The 23,124-nt window shown below is 50.8% G+C and overlaps 2 protein-coding genes across 2 annotated transcripts; one reads left to right on the top strand and one right to left on the bottom strand.

Annotated features, from left to right (window-relative positions):
* The first annotated feature begins 823 nt into the window (after positions 1-823).
* On the top strand, positions 824-5,628 carry LOC147600882 (trypsin inhibitor ClTI-1-like). The gene is made up of 4 exons (XM_086746772.1): positions 824-872; positions 1,236-1,273; positions 1,959-2,068; positions 5,553-5,628. The coding sequence occupies exons 1-4, from the start codon at positions 824-826 to the stop codon at positions 5,626-5,628; spliced, it is 273 nt and encodes a 90-aa protein (XP_086602898.1).
* A 6,884-nt stretch (positions 5,629-12,512) lies between these two features.
* On the bottom strand, positions 12,513-13,394 carry LOC147600881 (inositol 1,4,5-trisphosphate receptor-interacting protein-like 1). The gene is made up of 2 exons (XM_086746151.1): positions 13,195-13,394; positions 12,513-13,119 (listed from the first exon to the last, which is right to left on the bottom strand). The coding sequence occupies exons 1-2, from the start codon at positions 13,392-13,394 to the stop codon at positions 12,513-12,515; spliced, it is 807 nt and encodes a 268-aa protein (XP_086602277.1).
* Positions 13,395-23,124: the final 9,730 nt, after the last annotated feature.

Below are 23,124 nucleotides of genomic sequence, written 5' to 3'. Positions count from 1 at the left end.
ACACAAGTGTAGGACGTTTTACAAGGAGCCCATACCCTAGATTTTAGGAAACTGCATAAAAACAATTCCAGAGCCAGACTCTGCGTAAAGCTAGCTCCCAGGCTCTGCAAAGCCAACCACTCTCATCAGCGGCTAACAGATGAGATACTCTTTGGAGAGCCGTGCTGCCCAGACGCCCAGGCAGGACACTGTGACAAGCTTTTCCAGCCGCCGCTGGCCTGCATTCCCACGACTGCAAATGCAGGCAGGTTGGCTTTACTGCTGGGGCTGCATCGGTTTTGTCTTCCTCATGGCAGGAACGCACGCACAGCTCAGCACAAGCCCCCTCATGTCACTTTATGACGAGACGGGGGCAACGACCTTAAGAGCCACACGGCACTGCATGCCTGTTTTCCATCCTCCTACTCTTGCCCAAGACACTCTGCAATCAAAGGGCAACTCTGTCGAGACGAAGTCAAAGAGGGAGGCCCGGGGAAGGCTGAAATTTCAGCCGGGCACCCACCATTCACTCGGCTGCTGCCCCACACGGCCCTGAGTTTAAAGCTTTTCATCCTGTGAGCGTGGTGCCGGGAAGGCTTCTGCATCAGCAGTTGCCAGCCACTGGAAATGCTGGGGGTTCCCCGTGGAAATGGCGGCGGGGGGGGTGGGGGGGGCGATGAGCGACCCCACGGGGACCTACAGCTCGGGGCCGGCCCGGACTCGCTCGCCAGCCCCAGCGCCCCGCGCTCCCGCCCGCTGCGCCCCTCGCGCTCCGCCGCGGCCGTTGCGCCCCCGCGCTCTCCTCGCCTCGCGCCCGCCTGTGGCCGTTACTCCGTTGGCGAACATGGCGGTGCCGACACCGGTCCTGGTGCTGCTCCCCGCCGTTCTCGCCGGTATCGGGCGCACGGCGCCGGGGCAGTGGAGGTCTGGGGGAGGCGGGGGGACCGAGCCGGTCCTGGGGAAGCGGGTCGGTACCGTGCTCCGTCCGGTCCCATCCGCAAGGAAGAGGAAATCTGAAGCGGTACCGGGCACTGGCCGGCTTAGGGGGCGCGGGCGCGGAATCTAGGCCGGTGACGGGCATGAGCCATCCGGCGGCAGGGTGGGGAACCGGCACAGGACGGTGCCGGACACCGGCTGGTCGGGGGGTGCCGGGACCGGTAACGGACACCGGCTGGTCCCGGGAGCGAAGCGGGGGGGGTGGGGCGGGGGGAATCCAAGCGGGACCGTGCGCCGTTAACGCCAGTTGTTCTCTACAGGGCTCCTCTCCTACTCCGACGCCGTTGCCAGCTTCCCGGTGAGTGCAGCCCGCCCCGCCGGCCCCGAGAAGGACGATCCCACCCGGCCTCCGGGCGCAGGGCGGCCCCTTCCCCAGGGCCCCGGGCCTGACGCCGGGCAGGAGTGCCTGGCCCTGGCTCCAGAGCTGCGGGGCAGAGCAGGGGTCCCGGAGGGGTGGCCTGGCTCCTCCCGAGGAGGAGGGTAACGGCAGGTGAAACCTCCAGAGCCAGGCCGCCCCTCGGGGACCCCTGCTCAGCCCCAGGAGATGCCCAACAGCTGAGAGACCCGGGGCTGTTCCCACCCCCCGCCTGCTGGGGGCAGTAGCACACGTGCCTTGGCGATTCCCACCTCTTAGCAGCTCAATCTGTGGTTGCCCTTTGCAAGGACTCGCCGTCCGTCCATCCCTCTGACGTTAAGATGTCAGAAGGAGCTGTGTTTTCTAGCACGCTTATGTCCTGACACCACAGCTGAAGCCATGCTAGGCAGTAGAAGCCAAGCCGCAAGTGATAAATTCCCATAAGAACGTGAAAGATAATGTGGCACTTGATAACGCCGTGCCAACTCCTGTTGAGCGCTCCTTTCTGTGCATAAGTGTGCCAGTATTCTTCAGAAGTTCTCAGATCAGAAGCTGCTGATCTGAAAGGGCCCAAGAGGCCTGTTTCAAACAGATTATCTTAGACTTCTTATGTACCTATCTTCCCCAGCCTGCCTGCCACAAGTATCATGTGTCTGGATGTACAAGGCAGTACCGTCCAGTTTGTGGGACCGATGGAGAGACCTACTCAAACGAGTGTATGCTCTGCCTTTCAAACAGGTAGTCACTTAACTGACATCCTAACTTTCCCTTCCCTATATGCAAGCAAAATATTCACCCACACATCCCAATTAACTGATAGGTTATTGGCTTTGCATCGTTCACACTCTGTTAAACTGCAGTTTTACCAGTGTCTTCTCAACAGTCAATCCCTTGCAACAGCTTTTATCATGGTACCTGTAAACGGCTTAGGTTGGTTTCAGTTAGCTGGGAGTATTGAATATTTGCTTTTGTAGTTCTTAAGGAGAAGCATCTCAGAGGAGTGTTGCCTGTCATGTTCATGCAGTACCATGTTGCCATTAAATAAAATGCTGGACTCTTCCGCACTCCCCATCAGAAAACATGAAAGATCTCACCCAAAATGCAGATTTTATTCCATAATGTTTACATTCAAGATCCAGTCTCCTATATTTCCTTTCACAGAGAACAGTAAGAATGCCAGATGTTAGGAGAAAATACTACTTAGCCATTCAGATTGTTTAAAAATCAAGAAAAGGATCTCCTAATATTTGAGAGAGCGTATTTTATTCTTTAATAATTTAATCATTTTTTAAAACAAATTGAAAACATACAAAAGCAGTACTTAATGAGCATTGTTACCCCCCATTACGATGGACTGGAAACATCTATAGAGCATCCTCCCAGTACAAACTGAGAGGAACTGCTAATGAATTGAATTGGATGGTGAAAGGAATTTATATAAATGAAATAACAGGATTTCTGTTTCCAGCAGAGGGAGGAAGTGGAAGTAGCACAACAGCAGTGACAGGCATTTACAAAATTACAAATAGACAGATCTCAAGAAAGGGAAGTCTGAAATATATTCCTGACTTTGGGCTGAGGGAAAGATTAATTGAGACTAGATAATTTACAAAATTCAAATTGCCAAGACAGAGGAAACATAGGCCAGAATAAGGAAAGTATCAAAGGTATCAAAGAACACATAAAGAAATAATATTTTGAAGAAAGTGTCAAAGTACGTTTAAAGGTATGCAGATCTGCAGAGTTTGGTAGCATTTTCACGAGAATACATCACAAACTATCCAAGCAAATGACAAATTGCAAAGAGAATTGCTAAGCCTACAATCTGGAAAAAAAACCCAGGGAATCAATGTGGGTTTTGTGTGTTGCACAGATTGCACACACAGTATAATCTGTGAAAAGGGGCAAAAAGAGGTGCTGGCATGTTACCTATTAGAAGCCTACCCATCTTTGCTGCCTAGGACGATGTTGGAGTGAGTTACTAAGAGACTGACTTGTAGACAGCCAGAGGTAAAAAACAGATTAAGCAAAGCCGATACAGATTTGTCAGAAATAATCCAACCAAATCTGTGAGATTTAGTTTTTTTTGGCAAGAGTAGGAACTTTTTTAGCAGAGTAGGAAGCAACAAAAGTGTGGCTCCATGACATGAGTAAAGTATTTTACATAGCTCCCCTTGATGTTCACATAAGAAGACAAATAGTTATTTAGCTGAAATTGTTAAAGAATGAAGTCACAGCACTTTGAAATGCTGTGGTTTAAAAGCAGTGATCAGCGTTTTACAGTCAAACTGGAAAGAGCTATAAAGTGGTATTTCCTTTAGGTGTGGTACATAATTCAGTATTTTTGTAATGAATTGGATATCCAAAACAAGACAATAAAAATTTGCAAAATAGCAAGAGATACAATGATCTGTGCAGGACAGTATCAAAATTCCCAGGGATCTGGAGAAATGGACTGAAATCAGTACAATAGAAGTCAAAGAGAAGTGCTAAGTATCACACATAGAGAGTGCAAATCATTGTTGCGGAAATATAGACAGGAGAGCATCTCAGTGTATTTGATCCTTTCTCAGAGCAGAATGATGGGCTTTGAGATCCAACCTTACATTTCTAGGACGTTTTGATCTTTAGGCATGATCCCTCCATTCCAGATGGGTGCATGGCAGATTCCTGATACAGCACTGCACATAGCACAAAGGGTTCTCCAGGCAAATCTGTTTATTTTCACTCAATTCCTTAAGTAATCCATGATGGGCCTTACATCTTATTAGTATGAGACATAATGTACATGTTTTCTGTGAAACGTGGGCTTTAATCCAGTTACACACACAAGGTAGATTTTTGTCTTAACCATCTTTTTTGCTAGTATCTTACATGCTCAGAAACATGCATTTTGATCTGAAGGAGCACAAGCTGATCAAATACTATCCTGATTTTTTTTCCTTTAATAATTCAGTAGCTGCCATACTCAGTAGCTTTCTAGTTCAGTCTGGAGTTGTTGTTCTATAGTGTTTGACTTGGCATGAACACAACAAGGATAAAACACTTGGAGCAAAGCTGCAGCACAACCTTGCCCATCCTGGTTCTGCAATGCACCATGTTAACTGTAAGACCAAAGCTGATCTTCATCCCTACCTTTTTTTTATTATTTTTAAAGCTTAGATCTAACCCATTTTAAAATGGGTGCTAGAATGCAATTCCCATCTCTTCCCCACTTTGTGTCCAGTAGCAGTGACAACAGCTGATCTTAGTTTAAACCTAGTCTGGCAGCACTACAGGCACGTCTTTGGAAACAGATGCAGCAGCTTAAGCTGCCTCTGCAGGGTTTAGTGTAAGGGCTGTCCTTCTGCCAGAACTTTTCCTTACATCTTTACATCTGTTTCACATCCCCTGAGCTTGATTTTTCCTTTCATATTTCTAATCTGCTCCACTACCTTCTGGTTAAAAGATCCTTGATACCACTATTAGTACAGATTGTCCCTGCTTTTGGGTAATTGCAAGCCTCTTGATTTTCATGAGGAGTAAACCAGCTTGATTCTATTAAGATAGGGAAGCAAACTGAAGATCTAGGGCAGTTTGGATTCTATCACTTTCTTTTTGTATCTGTACTTGCTTGGTAAACTGAGATTTGTAACTGGAGCACCCCAAAGTACCATGTATGGGACTTAAAGAAAAAAATCTGATGTTCCCAAACTAAGGGAGACTTGGCTAAAATTTCCTTAAAGAAAATTCCAGCATTCAGAGAACCACACCCTCAAATTTTGGTGAAGCCTGGGATGCAGAGATGCATCAGGGTGCATACTGTTCCCACTGAATTCCCAAGTGAAAGGGGGAAATTTTGTAAGCAGTAGAACTGGTTCCCACTTCAGAGACTGTGACATTTGACTTGCCTAAGTGCTTTGTAATGGACACAGTCCTCATGGCGGGATTTGCCATGTGGTTTGATACTTCTCAGATTTGCAGATGGCTTTATCAGGTTTTTACAAGTAACAAAGCCTGAAGTGAGGCTGTCTCTGGTAAGTTACTTGCTCTGTCTGTATGATTCATAAATCTTTGCATCACAGTTACTTTGCAGTAGTGTTTGCCATAAGTGGTGCAATTAAATGCATCGCTGCATGTAACTGAACACATAGAAAGACATGAGCGAGTCCTCTTTATGAAATGCCTCTGTTAAATCCAAGTCTAGTGCTTCTCTTCTAAAATATTTTTGTTCTACTTGCAGTGAAAATAAGAAGGATGTCCAGATTTTCAAGAACGGAATATGCCAGCCAACTGTCAAGAAAATGAGACAGATGTAGGCAGTCCAAATGGCAACAATGCCTTGAATGTACTTTCTGTGTAGCCTGTCTTAATAAATAAGTTTGCCTGTTTAAACAAAATACTGTTCCTGTATTAAAAAGTGTTTATAAACATAGCCATAATACACTTATAACTTGAACCGCAATTTATTTTCTCATGCAAGATAGATCATAGGGTAAGAAAGAGATGTCCTGACTGTATACCAGTAGGTCAGTTTTTTGGAGAAGGAAATGAATGGGTACCCGGTGTCACTCCCACAGCAAACCTGGGAGGCCCCAGCACCTCCACTGTGGGCAGTGCTGGCAGCAGCAGCTGCTTGTTGTTCCTGGGAGGATCTGAGATCCTGGGGAGCCACCGGAGGGGTTTCCTGTGGCGGCTAACAAAGCCTGGTGATGGCAGCCTGACGTACCAAGCCTCTGCCCCTGGCTCCCTGCCTGCAGGTTCTGCCAGCCGAGGGCAGTGACCTGGGCACCCTCTGCTCCTGCCCCAAGTAAGGGCTGTTTTGGAGTGCTGGAGGCACGGGCAGGGGGCACACAACCTTGGCTTCTACCTTTGATCCAAGCCAAGTGGCGCCTGCTCTAGCCTCGGCCCCGGACAATGCCTGTGTCAGGCTTTGCTGGGCAGTGGCAGCACAGGCAGAGATGTACAGCACACTTCATGCCTGATGAACATTTACAGGTCAGTGACTTTGGTTTTGAAAAACAAAAATGCTTCCGTCTTTAAAGGGTTCCTTTAAAGGGTCAAAGCTATCCTTGTCTCCCAGTACATGCCTGCTTTCATCTCTTTCATGCAAAGGCTAATCATTGACGGTGGGATGTCATGTGTGGCACAACAGGAGGGCTGGAAGTTTAGGCTAAAGCTGTCATGTGGAGACAGGAGTATGTGGACAGAAAAGAAAGCTAACCGGAGCCTCCCAACAAGGTATCAGTTGTGGAGGGAAAATCAATTTCTCTATTGGTGGCACATCCATTTGAGAAAGTTCCTGTGTGCTCCCAGCTGTCATTTCCACATCCAGAACTAGAAATTTTTACTTCTTCAAATTGTGCCAAATGCCAAAGCACTTGTGTCCTATGCTATGAATTAGCAAGTGGATGGAAACAATAAGCTGTTTCTGTTTGTATTTCTATTTTGATAACTAATTGTGCTTACAAGGGAACTTTAACAACTCCAGTCCTGTTAGCTGTATAAATGTTCACAAATAAATGACCCTCAGTGCTGTCAACTGGATCCTTCCAGAGCTGAATGTAAAACATAATTGTATCCTTTCCCAAACTAAAAAAAAACCAAAACCCAAAAACCCAGTGTTGTACTGCAATTTGGCATTTATGAACCTCTATAGATCAAAAAGTTGATGTCTCAGAATTTCAGTATGCGATTTAATGCGATTGCCTGCGGTGGTGCTGTTAGAGGTCCATTTTACCTACAGGTGTGGTAGGAAGTTGTCTAGATGGCAGATTGCTAAAGCAGCAAAATTAAGTGGCAAAGAGTGAAAGACAGCCTGTGGGTCTTGCATCAGTGGCTACAGTGGGTCAACACTGATGACTTCCACGTGCTCTAGTTGCCCAAAATTTGAACAACAATCTAATTGTTCCCAAAGTCATCATCCAACTAATGGTTTCACTGCTGGCAACTCTAGCCTTTGCTGCTCAGGGAAGTCACTCAGAAATGAGGTTTTTGAAGCCAGACTGTGTTCCCATGCTTCCTGTTTCCGGAGTGTGTTACTTGGAGGGCAAGGTGATGGGGCAGGCTCAGAGCCCAGTGAAGTACCCAGGTGCTGAGGCCACAGACACACTGAACTGCATCTAGCAGCCCTCTCCATCTTGGTACCCAGAGCTCCCTGGAGTGGGCGGCATTAACTTTTCCACAAAACCAAGTACTTCTTTTCTCTTGAGATTATGTTTCTGTTAAACTTTTTATATTGTTCTTCTTATTGTAATAAATAAACAGAATAATTGAAAGCAGGAGTTGCCCAGAATCTCCTTATTTTTATAAATTTATTTTCATTAGACTTTTATTTTCAGGTGGCTTACTGTTATTCACCCTCCGGGCAAAGTGTTTTTTGGATGGAACAGGTCTGAAAGTTTGTTGCTGTAGCTATGTTGCCCAACTTTCCTTTTGCTCTCTCTTGTTTCATTTTAAATGGTGCTTTATACTTCTTGCTGTTCTTCAAACTGTTTAAACATACATTTCTAGCTGGAGCAAAGAGATGTATTTCTCCTTGCCAGAGAGACTGGTGTAGAGCATTGAGTCATGCCATGCCTGGCTCTGACAGGAATTGATAAAATCCCAGACTCCTTGAAATTAAAAGTTGACTAGTACAGGACAAGTCACCAATGCTTGGTGACCACCATGTTTGATTTATCAGAGACATTAAAATCCATATCTCACTTTGATTGCTCAAAGTGTTGACTGGCATCTACTCATGGCATTTATGAACTATTTAAAATCAGTAACTCAGAAGGATGTTACTGTAACCTTCAGACATCAGTAAACCTTACGACAAGCATTCTCATTAGCTTATTGTATCTGCATGAGGCTCACAAGGGATTATACCAGCTGAACGACAGCTAGTGAAACAGATCGTGAGACAAGGTATGAAAGGATCTCTTTTCTATCTGATGGGCGGATAATATTTTATTTGATTAGGATTTTATGGTATTTTATAGCTCCCCAGGATCAGCACAGTCTTGATCTGACTGGGAGGAGAATGTGCAGCCATCCATCTAGGTCAAATGAAGGTCATAAGATGTCTTATTGGCTTTTGCTAATGAAGGGTAGATATGAATTATTTTGTTCCTGGTTGAGCTACAAGAAGAGCTTTTTTAATGGATTAAATTCCCAACTCTTCCTCCTGTGGAAATATTTTTTAAAATAAAATTGTCCAGGAAATGTAGGTAAAAAAAAATGTTTCCTGGTCTCCACACACTGTTGCCCAGCAGACACTGCAGGTGTGTTTTCTGGGACAGCTGGACTCCAGCTCCCAGCTTAGTTGTGGGCAATTTGGATGTGCTCAGCCCCTTTGCTTCAGTCACTCTTTTGAGGATTTGCAGGTTTTCTCAACCAGAGGCGGTAACAACCCTCCCTGAATTGCTAGCAGAGTCTTTCAGGACTGAGGATCCTGAAGTACTCCTGGGTGTGACAGAAATGTATCAAACCCACCACGATTCCATTGATACATTTAAGGCTTAAAAAATATTGCTGGCTGTTGAAAACCCTTGTCTATGGGAGAGCACCTATCTAAAGCTGCAGAAAGGAGAGGTCTAACAGGGAGCTATGGTCTGAATCCTGTGGGAGACAAGTCAGCATGAAGGCCTTAAATTTGTGGATTTCATCTTGCTCCCTAGGCGGCAGCATTTGCTTTCTTTTAAAGCACTTTTTATTTTGTGATCTCAGTGCGGATGTAAGAAAGACTTCTTATTAATAATCGTTTGTATGCATAAACGTTGTGTTAGGAGCTGTGTCGTAGTTCAGCCTCAGTAGGGGCCAGACTACGCAGTATCTCTCTCACCCCCGCACCCTTCGAGAGAATAGGGAGAGGCAATGTAACAAAAAAGGCTCCAGGTTTCAGATAAGGACAGGGAGAAATCCTTAAAGTCACCATTACGGGCAAAACAGTCTCGACACGGGGAAAACTACTTTTATTGCTAAAAACACCGCAGGATAATGAGACCGAGAACAAGATAACCTGCCCCCACCCCTCCCTCTTCCGGGGCTTCACATTATCTCTACCACCTTCCCCCGCCCCCCGAGCGGCACAGGGGGGAAGAGGGAATGGGGGTTGCAGTCAGTTCATCAGGCGTTGATACATGCCGCTGCTTTGGCGTTGGGGGAAGAACTCCTCACATTCCTCCCCTGCTCCAGGGTGGGGTCCCACCCGAGGGCCACAGTCCTTCGTGAAACTGCTCCGGCGTGGGTCCTCTCTTCCACGGGGTGCACTCCCTCCAGAACGGCTGCCCCAGCGGGCCCTCCACGGGCCACAGCCTCCTTCAGGCCTCCACCTACACCGACGTGGGGTCCTCCATGGGCTGCAGGTGGATCTCTGCCCCTCTGTGGACCTCCATGGGCTGCAGGGGGACAACCTGCTCCACCACGGTCATCACCACAGGCTGCAGGGGAACAGACTGCCTCACCATGGGCTGCACAAACCTGGGCTGATCCACAGGCTGCAGGGGAATTCTGGTCAGGAGCCGCATTACTCCTGCCCCTCCTTCTTCAATGACCTTGCCGGCTGCAGCCGTTCCTCTCACCACAAAAATTCTTCACCACAGGCAGGCAGACGCCTCTCAGCATCTCTTCACATCTCATCTCCTCTCCACTTCTTGCAGCCGGGCCGGGCTGAGTCGGGCCCACACAGCCGCCCGGCGGGAGACCAGAGGCTGAGGCCTGCAAGGCCCACAAGGCTCGCGCTTCCCCGTCTCTGCCCCTGCTCAGCATCTTCACATCTTCTCTCCTATTTATTTTCTGGTTTCCCCTTCTTAAATACATTAGCACAGAGGCATTATCACGCAACGTTCCGCTACCAGTTGGCTCGGCCTCGGCCAGCAGCGGATCCGCCCTAGGCTCGGCCGAGTCCACTGAAGAAAGGGGAACCACTTCTAGAGCAGCTTGTTCCAGAAGCTGCCACCTTAGCCCCCCTCACTAAATAAAACCAGAACAAGCTGTTTCTTTCCATCTGTACTATTAGTGTCTTTGGTACACAGTCAACCTCACCTACTTGGCAAAGTTAACTTGCTTTTTTCCTAATCATTGAATCCAAGGGTGTTTGCTCGAAGAGAATCTGCAGTACATCGTTTTGTTAAAAAAAAATTAAATTATTCAGTGGGCAGATATCTCATAGATGAACCTGTGGCATTCATTGTCATGCATAGGATTGCACTGAGTTCCATCTTAGCTTTATGATCGTCCAGCTGGTCACGCAGCAGTTGCTTCAAACCCTGTTCATAGAAGCAGCACAGGTTTCTGGACAGAGCATTCTTAGCTAGACGACCTCAGGAGAAAAAAGTGACCTTCTTCTGTGAATCAATCTCACCTTTACACTGCAGAAAAATTAACGTTTTAAGTGCTTTTTTTTTGTCAACTGGTGAGAAACTATATAAGATTCTGGTACACTTGTTTTATTTTACCTTTTAAGCAGCTCTTAATTACTCTTTCTCACATTAGATGCAAAAGCATTTAGAGTTGGTCTAAACCTGTTCCTACTTCAGCTACTCTGTTTCAATTTTTCCCAGTGACAGAGGCCAAGGGGATGAAAAATGCGACTGTGAGGCTCTCTGGAGCAGAGAATAGGGCTGGGACTGAGATGTTGAACTTGTCTAGGAATAGTCCTGTGTCTCTGTAGGTTCTATGGCATATTGCAGCAGCCTCAAACTGCTGGCCCAGAAGGGCCTGAGTTTCCTGGAAACTCTTTTTCTTACCTGCCAGTACCCTTCCAATACTCTGGACACCCAGCAAGCCGCAGATGTCTGTAAATGGACACCTGGAGTGAACCCTCTCTCTTCACTCTGTTTGAAGAGCATCTGTCAAAGTGAAGAGTGAGTCTCTTGGGAAGCTTTGGGGCTGCTCTGCAATAGCTATCTGCAGGCATACTCTTACCTTCTGGAAAGCATTGGGAAACTCCAAGTAGCTTGTTTCTCACTGCAAATTTCTAAAACACCAGCTTTGCAAAAACATGAGATTCCAAGACTTTCTGGGGATTTTTTTTTTTTTAAATGGAATTTGTGGTGTTCTGTAAACTGATTGATACGGTTGCCCCACAATATATTAGGAGACATAAGTATAACTAGAATGCACAAAGCAGTAGTGAAATAACTGTGAATGGAAACTCACATCAAACATTAAGTTTATCTAATAAGAATCATAGAATTATAGAATCATTTAGGTTGGAAAAGCCCTTTAAGACCTCAGCCAAGATTGCTGATAAGTGATGGAAAGTGGCTTGGTGAACACTTCTGCCAGCCCCCTCAGTATCATTGGGTAGATCCCATCTGGCCCTACAGACTTACGCGTCTAGATTTGGTAACTAACCAAATGTAAGCTTATAACGATGACTTAAAACATGCAACCACTCCTCTGTGAGGTAAGGACACTGAATTCTGGAGGGTTTCCTTGGATGGCATCCTGATCCAAGGGCAGAGTCTCCAATTGAGAGCTGCTGCTTCAAGGAACGCTGCCTCAAAGGGGTCTCCCAGCAGACGCCAGTTACAACCCAAGTGAAACCAGGCCTTGTGGTCCGATACGGTCAGGTCAGCCCCATTGGTTAAGGTGGTCTCCTAGGCGTGCTCGTTACCTGGAGACCCCAGCAGCCACTGCGTGGGCTTGGCTAGAACTTTCAAGGGCTTTCCAGGCACACTCACAGAGAGTTGGTTAAAACAAATTCATTTATTTTCATTACAATAAAAATTATATTGTTATTTACAATGTATCAAATAAAGGGCCCACAGGGCCCATCAGTTCTTTCCAGTGGGATGGCTGGTCCCATCCCCTTATACGTGCTAACAGCACTCTCAGATGCAATGGCATCTTCAGCTGGACCAGGGCAGACTCCCCAAACTCCCGTTACGCTCAGCTCCTCTCGAGCAGCGTCATCTCCACGCCTCGTTTGTCCACATCTGCGGCGCAGACTCCCCAGGCAGTCTCTGCGATCAGCCTGGCCCAGTGTGCGAAACTGTCGCCCGGGCCCCGTCCGTCTGAGAGGAAAGCAGGTCCTCAGGGTCACGGGCACGGCTGGAGAAGCCTGGGGCCACCAGCACGTGGGCGCAGAGCTGCAGACCTGGGACGTGCAAATTGTCCTGCTGGGTGGCCTCGCCCTCGGTCTGAAAAGCTGCACCTCGACAGCAGCGCAGCTCTCCGGCCGCGCTGTGCTGCTGGTGAAGGCGGCCTCTGCCTACTCCAGGCTCAGGTAGGACACTGAGCTGCCTTGCTGCACTGCAAAGGTCATCTCAGTGCAGATGTTCATCTTGGAGGGGCTTGTCAGCTGGAACCTGCAGGAGTGGGAGGAGGGCAGCACCATGAGCTGGCAGTCGTGCGACTGAGGAAAAAGCAGCCAGGCTGATCTCACCAGCCCTTGGGCCCAGCAGGCGATCTTCTCCACGTCTAAGTAGGAGCACGTGCAGAGGGTACGCAGGAGGTACGAGCTCCGATCCGTCCGCAGCTTGTCCTCGGGATGGTGGAGAAAGCACAAACTGTCCCCCAGCAGCTGCTCCCTCCAGCACATGCACTCCAGCCCCACACGCACGCTGCAGCGCCTTGCTGCCAGCTGCCCCGTGGTGGCCGGCTCCAGGCTGAAAGAGTGCCCGGGGGGTGGCCGCAGGAACACCAGCAGGCGGTAGGAGATGCTGTCCTCATGGATGCGCCAGGTTTCATAGCTGTCATCCATCCCAACGGCTGGCTGCATCTGCGGCATCAAAGTCCTCTTGGAAACCACTTGGCATATATCGAGGAGGTCGCCCACCAGCTTCTTCAGCACCTTGCACGTCTCAGGCAGGCCCTGCACTGGCGATGCACAAGCCAAAGACTTGACACCACTGAGGTCTTCCTCCTCCTCCTCATCTTCCTCCTTCTCCTCCGCCTCCTCGCTGCTGGAGCTGTCCTGCTCACTGCAGCTGACAGAGGCAAAGTTCACTTCCCTGTCCAGCCAGCAGATCTCAGCGAGCAGGACCACGGCTCCTGCCATGGTCAAAAGCAGCCGGTGCTGCAACACAGACCGGAGGAGCCAGTCTTCCCACGTGGAGTTGCTCTGCTCCATCTCCTCCAGCAGCTGAATCATCTTCTCACGCAGATGCTCCTCACGCTGCTGCATCCGCTGGGCCGTGGCCACATCTATCTGATGATGGCCCTTCAGCCCATGCTGGATGGCCAGCACAATCACGAGGAGGCCAAGTCCGGCAGCCATGGCCTGGAGGAGGCAGGAGAAAAAGGGGCTCAGCAGGGCTGGGTGGCAGGGAGCACGGGACCGGGGCAGTGGTGCAGGAGCTGCCTGGAGCTGGGGGCCCGTAGGAGAGGTGGGAGGGAACAAGGGCAGGGTTTGCAAGCACTGCAGGGATGGGAGCCACAGGCTCTTCCCACACAGCGTTTGGGCACTGCTGGCAACAGGCTTGAAGGGGCCGCGGGCCCTGGCTGGAGCCAGCATGGGGCCCGTCCTGCCCAAGCCGCCCTGATGACCAGCCCCTGGCTGGGCTGTGCCCCGTGAAAGGGCAAGGGACACCAGAGCGGAGCCTCCATCGCTGCCACACAACAGCGTCCCGACGCATCCTCAGAGCCTCTCTTGCACCTACCACCACAGGGAGCCCCTAGCACCTCTCTCCCCAGCCCCGAGGGTGGTACCCTGTGGTACCAGCCTGTGGGGCTCGCCTCTCGCTCAGGGTTAGAAACCCCCTGGCCCTCTGTCCCGTCCCCCATTTCGCCCAGCCTTCCCCCTGCATGCTGCACGCACCCGTCGCCCAAGTGAAACTGCAGTGTGGCCACCTGGTGATGCCCCTGGAGACAGGTCCCATTGTGACCCGTCCTCTGTGCTGTCACAGCCACCAGAACAGCATCACCCAGACCGCCAGCCCCACCTTTTGTCCCCACCGCCCAGCTCAGTGGCTCCTGGCCGTCACACCCAGTACAAACCCATCCGGCAGGAGCGAACTCACAGAGACTCTCTTGACAAAGCGGGCAGACGCCCCCCAGATCCGGAACCGCAAGAAAACGGGGACTGTAGGTGGATGGCCCTCACTTACGTAGAGAGGTGCAAAGTTTTCTCGGCCCCCCGCGTCTCACTCCCAGTTGTCTTGAAAAGAAGTGCTACCAGCCCTTCGGCAGAGACAGACTCCTCCTCCCTCCTCTCCTCTTGGACTGCTTCTGCTGGGGCAGCATTTGCCTTGAGAACCTGGACCATCAAGCGAAACGCACAGCGTGTCCCTGGCGCAAGTGGAAAAGATCTTGTGGCTCCTCTCTCTGGCTACCAACTTGCCCCCTGCAAGGGCAAGCGAGGGGGCTGCAGAGGCCATGCTGGGGCCCACATCTCTCCGCTCCCCTGAGCTTTCCCCGGTTCAGGAGACCCCCCTGTACACCGTGCTGTAGTGCTCTGCTGCAGATCGTGCCTCCCAGAAATGTTGTCTGTACTGCATGAGTGCATGCCTTGACACCCAGCACCCTCAAGAGCTTCCTTTAGCCCTGCTGCATATGTGCCAAGACTGACACGGATGCCGTGTTTCTGTCGGTTCAGCGTGTGCAGAACCCTACATCCCATGTGCCTCCTGTCCAAAGCCACCGGGAGGCAAAAAGGTCACTAAGCGGGAGCGTGCCCTCAAGTCCCTTTCCATGTTAAGTCTCTCTTGTGGAGGTGCTGGGGACCTGAGGTCTCAGGTGGAGGGAACATAGACTCATCAAATCGTTTACATTAGAAAAGACCCTTAAGATCATCAAGTCCAACTGTAAACCTAACACTGCCAAGTCCACCACTAGACCATGTCCCTGAGCGCCATGTCTACGTGTCTTTTAAGTACCTCCAAGGATGGTGTAACTGGTTCGTAGGATTCCTATGCACAAAGTTCACCCAGCATATGATATTTTAAAAACGCAACAGTATTTATGGCTCCACTATAGCCTTGCATAAGCAGTTACCAGCATAAGCAGTTACAGTTCCTAGCATCAGCCGTTACCAGCGTATTTTTTGTGAGAGTCTTACCCATCTGACTACGCCGGAGACACCGCTGAGCAGGAGGGTGATGATCAGCGGGGTCAGAGCAGAGAAGGGAGGTAGGCGCAGCACCTTCAGGGCGTCCCCTGTTGTTCGTAGAGTGCTCTGGGTCCTTTCTCTCTCCTCCGCTCCGAGCCGCCTCTGTTTATCCCCTCAGCAGATTCAGTGGCAGAGTACTGACCAGGTGTTGGTGCACGCGTGGCCAGCACATGCAGCAAGGCCTGCCAAGTGCGTGTCCTGCTGGCTAACAGCGGCTCCCGGATAGCAGCAACACACTGCTCAATAACAGCCCTCCTAGCTCCCCTCTCCGAGATAACAGCCCTCCTAGCTCCCCTCTCCAAGGTCGCATTCTCACAGCTGTGTGCAGCTTGTGATTTCCCACAGTGGCCCTACACGGGCCAGCACTGAAATCCCTCACACATGGCACCGCGTGGTCCGTAGTTGGGACACTGTGGTATTCCACAACCCGCACTCTTAGGCTTGTAATTTCCCACAGTAGCCTTACCTGGACCATCACTGAAATCCCTCACAGAGATGGTGATGCCACCACAGGGCAGCCTGTTCCAATGCTTGACAACACTTTCAGTGATGAAATTTTTCCTGATATCACTCTATAAACTCTTTGCAGCAATTGTTATTATCTGATTGAGCCCAAAGAGGGGAAAAACTTGCATATCTGGGGGTCGTCAGGTGGCCAAAAATTGGGCATCATTCGTTTTGTGCATTTTAGTATCCCTATATTTTGTTATCATTATCATCTTCCTCTGCTCTCCTAGTAAACTGTCTTCATCTCAACCCACGAGTTCTCCTTTCTTCCCGATTCTCTCCCAAACCCCACTGAGGAGAGGCAGGATGAGTGCGGCTGCGTGGTACCTGACTGCTGACTGGGGTTAAACGAAGTCAGAGGCAAGCTTCACTTCCTGGGCCACCCAGCAGACCTCAGCAAACAGGACCGTGGCTCCTGCAATGGTACAAAATGGCCACTGCTGCAACACAGAAAGGAACGTGGCTTGGCACGCGTACGTCCTCCGCTCAAACTCCTGCAGCAGCCGAGTCAGCTCCTATGCAGCTGCTCCTCACGCTGCTGCATCCTCTCAGCTGTGGCCACATCTGTCTGGTGGTTGCACTTCAGCCCGTGCTGGCTGGCCAGTGCAGCTCACATGAGGGCGATTGCCACAGCCATGGCCTGGGGGAGGTGGGAGAAAAGAGGTCTCAGCAGGTCTGGGTGGGAGGGAGCATGGAACTAGGGCAGTGGGGCACGAGCTGCTTGGAGCTGGAGGCCAGCAGGAGAAGGGGGGAGGCTTATCTGGTCCATCACTTTCCCCCGCACCGAGGTCAGGCTGTAGCTCGCCAGATCCTTCTTCTGGCCCTTCTTGTAGATAGGTGTCACTTTTCATAATCTCAGATCCCATCTGGCCCCATGGACTTGTGTGTGTCTAAGGGAAACAGCAGGTCGCTAACCATTTCTCCTTGGATTACGGGGGCTTCATTCTGCTCCCCATTCTCATCTTCCAGCGCAGGGGGCCGAGTACCTGGAGAACAACTGGTCTTCCTGTTAAAGCCTGTGGCAAAGAAGGCATTAAGTACCTCAGCCTTTCTCGCTAACTTTTGCCCCACATCCAAGCAAGGATGGAGATTCTCCTTAGCCCTCCTTTTGTTGTTTTTATTGCCTGTTATGGCAGTCGTCAGATTAAGTTCCAGTTGGGCTTTGGCCCTTCTAATTTTCTCCCTGCATAACCTCATGGCATCCTTGTAGTCCTCCCGAGTTGCCTGCCACTTCTCCCAAAGATCATAACCTCTTTCTTTTCCTGAGTTCCAGCCAAAGCTCTCCAGTCAGCCAGGCCCCTCTTCTTCCGCACCGGCTCCTCTTTCAGCAGATGGGGATGGCCTGCTCCTGCACCTTTCACATTTCCTTCTTGAAGAATGACCGGCCTTCTGGGACTCCTTTGCCCTTCAGGACTGCCTCCCAAGGGACTCTCTCAACCAGGACCTTACACAGGACAAAGTCTGCCCTCCAGAAGTCAAAAGTGGAACTTCTGCTAACACCCGTCCTTCGTTCTCTCGGTATCAAAAACTGCCATTTCATGACCATTCTGACCAAGATGACCTCCAGGCGCAACATCACCCACAACTCCTCCTCTGTTCGCAAACCACAGGTGCAGAACAACGCCTTTTCTCCTTGGCTCCCCAACCAACTGTGACAGGAAGTTATCTTCCACACACGCCAAGAACCTCCTAGTCAAAACTTTGCTCCATGTGCCTGTGACCTTAGGCAGGCCACTCACATGAATTCAAAATGCCTGCTCTGCCGCCCGCTGAGATTGTCACAGTTTAAAGCTGATCGGGGCTACGCAGAGAGACTACGCAGTGTCTCTCTCACTGCCCCCCACCCTCCAAGAGAATACGGAGAAATAATATGAGAAAACAGGCTCGACGTTTCAGATAAGGAGAGGGAGAAATCCTTAAAGTTACCGTTTCAGGCAAAAGAGACTCGACTCGGGGAAAACTATTCACATACGCAGGAGTTACGAGTTCTGATCCGTCCGCAGCTTGTCGTGGGGGTGGTGGAGAAAGCACAAACTGTCCCCCAGCAGCTGCTCCCTCCAGCACATGCACTCCAGCCCCACACGCACGCTGTAGCGCCTTGCTGCCAGCTGCCCCGTGGTGGCCGGCTCCAGGCTGAAAGAGTGCCCGGGGGGTGGCCGCAGGAACACCAGCAGGCGCTAGGAGATGCTGTCCTCGTGGATGCACCAGGTTTCATAGGTGTCATCCATCCCAACAGCTGGCTGCATCTGCGGCATCAAAGTCCTCTTGAAGCCTCTTTGCACATACTGAGGAGGTCGCCCGCCAGCTTCTTCAGCACCTTGCACGTCTCAGGCAGGCCCTGCAAAGGCGATGCACTCTCCTCCGCCCTCCAAGAGAATAGGGAGAGATAATATGAGAAAAAAGGCTCGAGGTTTCATAGAATCATAGAATCATAGAATCACATGGTTGGATGGGACCTATAAGATCATCTAGTCCAACCGTCTTCCCACTACCATTGCTGCCACAGCTACTAAACCATATCTTGTAGCTCCTCATCAAGCCGCCTCTTGAACACTGCCAGGGACGGCGACTCCACCACCTCCCTGGGCAGGCCATTCCAGTGCCTGACCACTCTTTGGGAGAAAAAGTTTTTCCTCACGTCCAATCTAAACCTCCTCTGGTACAGCTTGTGGCCATTTCCTTGGGTCCTGCTTGTTGCCTGGGAGAAGAGGCCAAACCCCTGCTCATCACAACCTGCCTTCAGGAAGCTATAGAGTGCAATGAGATCTCCCCTGAGCCTCCTCTTCTCCAGACTAAACAATCCCAACTCTCTCAGCCGCTCCTCATAAGACTTGTGCTCCAGACCCCTCACCAGCCTTGTTGCCCTTCTCTGGACACGTTCCAGGGCTTCAATGTCTTTCTTGTAGTGAGGGGCCCAAAACTGAACACAATACTCGAGGTGCGGCCTCACCAGCGCCAAATACAGGGGGATGATTACCTCCCTGCTCCTGCTGGCCACACTATTTCTAATGCAGGCCAGGATGCCGTTGGCCCTCTTGGCCACCTGGGCACACTGTTGGCTCCTGTTCAGCTGAGCATCAACCAACACCCCCAGGTCCCTTTCCTCTTCACAGTCCTCCAGCCACTCAGCTCCGAGCCTATAGCGCTGCATGGGGTTATTGTGGCCAAAGTGCAGGACCCGACACTTGGCCTTGTTGAACCTCATCCCATTCAGCTCAGCCCAGCGATCCAGCCTATCCAGATCCCTCTGAAGGGCCTCCCTACCCTCAGGCAGATCAACACCACCACCCAACTTGGTGTCATCTGCAAACCTACTGAGGGTACACTCAATCCCCTCGTCTAGGTCATCAATAAAGATATTGAACAAGGTGGGCCCAAGTACCGACCCCTGGGGGACACCACTTGTAACAGGCTGCCAGCTGGACTTGACTCCATTGACTACTCCCCGCTGGGCACGGCTCCCTAGCCAGTTCTTTATCCAAAGAACGGTATACCTACCCAGTCCACGGGCAGCCAGTTTCCCTAGGAGAATACTGTGAGAGACCGTGTCAAAGGCTTTGCTGAAGTCCAGGTAGACCACATCAACAGCCTTTCCCTCATCCACCAGTCTGGTCACCCAGTCGTAAAAGGAAATGAGGTTGGTCAAGCACGACCTGCCTTTCGTGAACCCGTGCTGGCTGGGCCTGATCCCCTGGATGCCACTCATATGCCGAGTGATCTCACCCAAGATTATTTGCTCCATAGACGCTCCCAGATTTTGCTCCCAGATTTGTCTGGGAGGCTAGGGGCGGCTGGACCAACCTCTCACACACCGGAGCGTGGTTTTGCTCATATTCTCGGGAACAGAATTAAGACTCAAAACGGAGTCAAGTGCCAGGTAACTTTATTGACCCGACAAGAAGATTGTAAATGGAAGAGAAAGGAGATAAAGGAAAGAGGGGAAAGAGTTTTGGTTGCAATAGCTACCACCACAGAGCTGCAGCGTCCCGACAGTTCAGTTCGCTCGATGGGGGAACGATCCGTCCGGCGTTGGTCGTCTCGATGTCGATGTCGGTTCCGTGGATGTGTATTCCGGCGAATGTGTATTCCGTTGAGTGAATGAAGTGAAGAGAAGAAGAAGTGTAGAAGTGTCTTCCGTTGAAAAATGTTCCCCTTTCTATGTTGGTTGTTTTCATTGTATTTTAAGAGCTGGTTTTCCCAGCCGCACCCCTCACCTGGCGGTGATATGCATGCCCATTACCGGGCGATCCATTACCGGGCGATATGCATGCCCATTACCGGGTGATATGTATCTCTGGGCCCATGGCGGGTAGGGCTAGATTTCTCAACCAGCTCTGCATTCAGGTTCGCAAGACAACAGGAGTTGCCTTGCAAGATAACGGGAAGCCATTGCTCGGGTGGTGGTTTGCTGTTTCAACAATGTTGAGACAAATTTTTGACACAGTCTATTACACCACCCCGTGGCTCAACATTGTTGCCTCAGGGACGGAGTTCCGTGGTGGCAGAAATGATAGAGGAAAGGAAAGAGAAAATTAAAAAAAAAGAGAAGAGAAGACGAATAAAAGAAGAAAAAAAAGATATATTCAATTCTAAACATTATTGTTTGTCAGGCAAGTTACAAAACTAAAAGAAAGAAAGGTTCTTTCCTAAACTTCATGACAGTACAAAGAGACATAAATGCTAACTAAAAGCAATAATTAAAAAAAGAAAAAAAAATTCTCTTAACTATCTATGTAAATGATCTTAACATATCTAAATCTAATTAACAACACTTATGTTATCTTATAAAACTAAAAATTTGTCCCAGGCAGAGTTTGAGGCTTATGGCTCCGGGGAATCAGAAGAAGCAAGTAATTGTTTACAAGGACAGTCACAAGGTAAACAAAGATAAACCAACAAAACTATAGCAAAGCACAACATCATAAATGCCTCAAGATAGGGCACCATCGAAATGTTAAGCATTTTGTTCATTTTTGCAACCCTTTTTTTCTTTGGCAAAACAGTTCAGTCTTTGCTTTTTGGTGAGGCTGGCAACCAAGTCCTTGTGGAGCTTGTGGCTGTGCAATCCTGGTCCACCGGAACTGGGGCCTGGATACGCAGCAGGAAAATGGATTTCCCTGCCTCCACCTCAGAGCACAGTCAATAAACAATAACACTATAAATTTGCTGTCAATTTTATATCACCCCATGGACCCATGGTGGTTCACAATAAAAACCAAGAAACCAACCAAACAAACAAAATCTCATATCATTCCATCGTCTAGCGATGTTGAGACATTAATTAAACATTTCAGTCTCTATCAGGTACACAGGAGGTACGAGCTCTGATCCGTCCGCAGCTTGTCGTGGGGGTGGTGGAGAAAGCACAAACTGTCCCCCAGCAGCTGCTCCCTCCAGCACATGCACTCCAGCCCCACACGCACGCTGCAGCGCCTTGCTGCCAGCTGCCCCGTGGTGGCCGGCTCCAGGCTGAAAGAGTGCCCGGGGGGTGGCCGCAGGAACACCAGCAGGCGCTAGGAGATGCTGTCCTCCTGGATGCGCCAGGTTTCACAGCTGTCGTCCATCCCAACGGCTGGCTGCATCTGCGGCATCAAAGTCCTCTTGGAAACCACTTGGCACATTCCAAGGAGGTCGCCCACCAGCTTCTTCAGCATCCTGCACGTCTCAGGCAGGCCCTGCACTGGCAATGCACAAGCCAAAGACTTGACACCACTGAGGTCTTCCTCCTCATCTTCCTCCTTCTCCACCACCTCCTCGCTGCTGGAGCTGTCCTGCTCACTGCAGCTGACAGAGGCAAAGTTCACTTCCCTGGCCAGCCAGCAGATCTCAGCGAGCAGGACCATGGCTCCTGCCACGGTCAAAAGCAGCCGGTGCTGCAACACAGACCGGAGGAGCCAGTCTTCCCACATGCAGTTGCTCTGCTCCATCTACTCCAGCAGCTGAGTCATCTCCTCACGCAGATACTCCTCACGCTGCTGCATCTGCTGGGCCGTGGCCACGTCTTTCTGATGATGGCTCTTCAGCCCGTGCTGGATGGCCAGCACAATCACAGGGAGGCCAAGTCCGGCAGCCATGGCCTGGAGGAGGCAGGAGAAAAAGGGCCTCAGCAGGGCTGGGTGGCAGGGAGCACGGGACCGGGCCAGTGGGGCAGGAGCTGCCTGTAGGGCAGGAGCTGGGGGCCTGTAGGAGAGGTGGGAGGGAGACAGGGCAGGCTTTGCAAGCACTGCAGGGATGGGAGCCACAGGCTCTTCCCACACAGCATTTGGGCACTGCTGGCAACAGGCTTTAAGGGGCTGCAGGCCCTGGCTGGAGCCAGCGTGGGGCCCGTCCTGCCCAAGCCGCCCTGATGACCAGCCCCTGGCTGGGCTGTGCCCCGAGAAAGGGCAAGGGACACCAGAGCGGAGCCTCCTGAGGCCCCGTTGCTGACACACAACAGCGTCCTGACACATCCCCGGAGCCTCTCTGGGCACCTGCCACCACAGGGAGCCCCGAGCACCTCTGTCCCCAGCCCCGAGGGTGGTGCCGTGCCCTGCCCTGAGGGGCTCGCCTCTCCCTCGGGGTTAGAAACCCCCTGGCCCCTCCTCTGTGCTCTCACAGCCACCAGAACAGCATCACCCAGACGGCAGGCCCCAGCCTTTGTCCCCACCGCCCAGCTCAGTGGCTCCTGGCCATCACACCCAGTACAAACCCATCCGGCAGCAGGGAGCTCACAGGGACTCTGTTGACAAAGCAGGCAGACGGCCCCCATTGGTTAAGGTGCTGTCCTAGTTTAGCCCTGGTCAGGACCAGACTACGCCTTCTCTCTCTCACTCCCCCCCACACTCCAAGAGAATAGGCAGAGATAATATGAGAACAAAGGCTCCAGGTTTCAGATAAGGACAGGGAGAAATCCTTAAATTTACCGTTAGGGGCAAAGCAGACTGGACTCGGGGAAAACTATTCACTGATTGCTAAAAAACAGCAGGACAATGAGACCGAGAACAAGATAACCTGCCCCCACCCCTCCCTCTTCCCGGGCTTCACATTATCTCTACCACCTTCCCCCACCCCCTGAGCGGCACAGGGGGGGAAGAGGGAATTGGGGTTACGGTCACGCGTTGTTATACGCTGCTGCTTTGGCGTAGGGGGAACAACTCCTCACATTCCTCCCCTGCTCCAGCGTGGGGTCCCACCCACAGGCCACAGTCCTTCATGAAACTGCTCCGGCATGGGTCCTCTCTTCCACGGGGTGCACTCCCTCCAGAACGGCTGCCCCAGCGGGCCCCCC

Source organism: Chlamydotis macqueenii, chromosome 4, assembly GCF_036417535.1.
Source record: "Chlamydotis macqueenii isolate bChlMac1 chromosome 4, bChlMac1.mat, whole genome shotgun sequence".
In the NCBI taxonomy this organism is placed as follows: Eukaryota; Metazoa; Chordata; class Aves; order Otidiformes; family Otididae; genus Chlamydotis; species Chlamydotis macqueenii.
The sequence above is the reverse complement of the archived record's forward strand: the minus strand, read 5'-3'. Positions and strand labels throughout refer to the sequence as shown.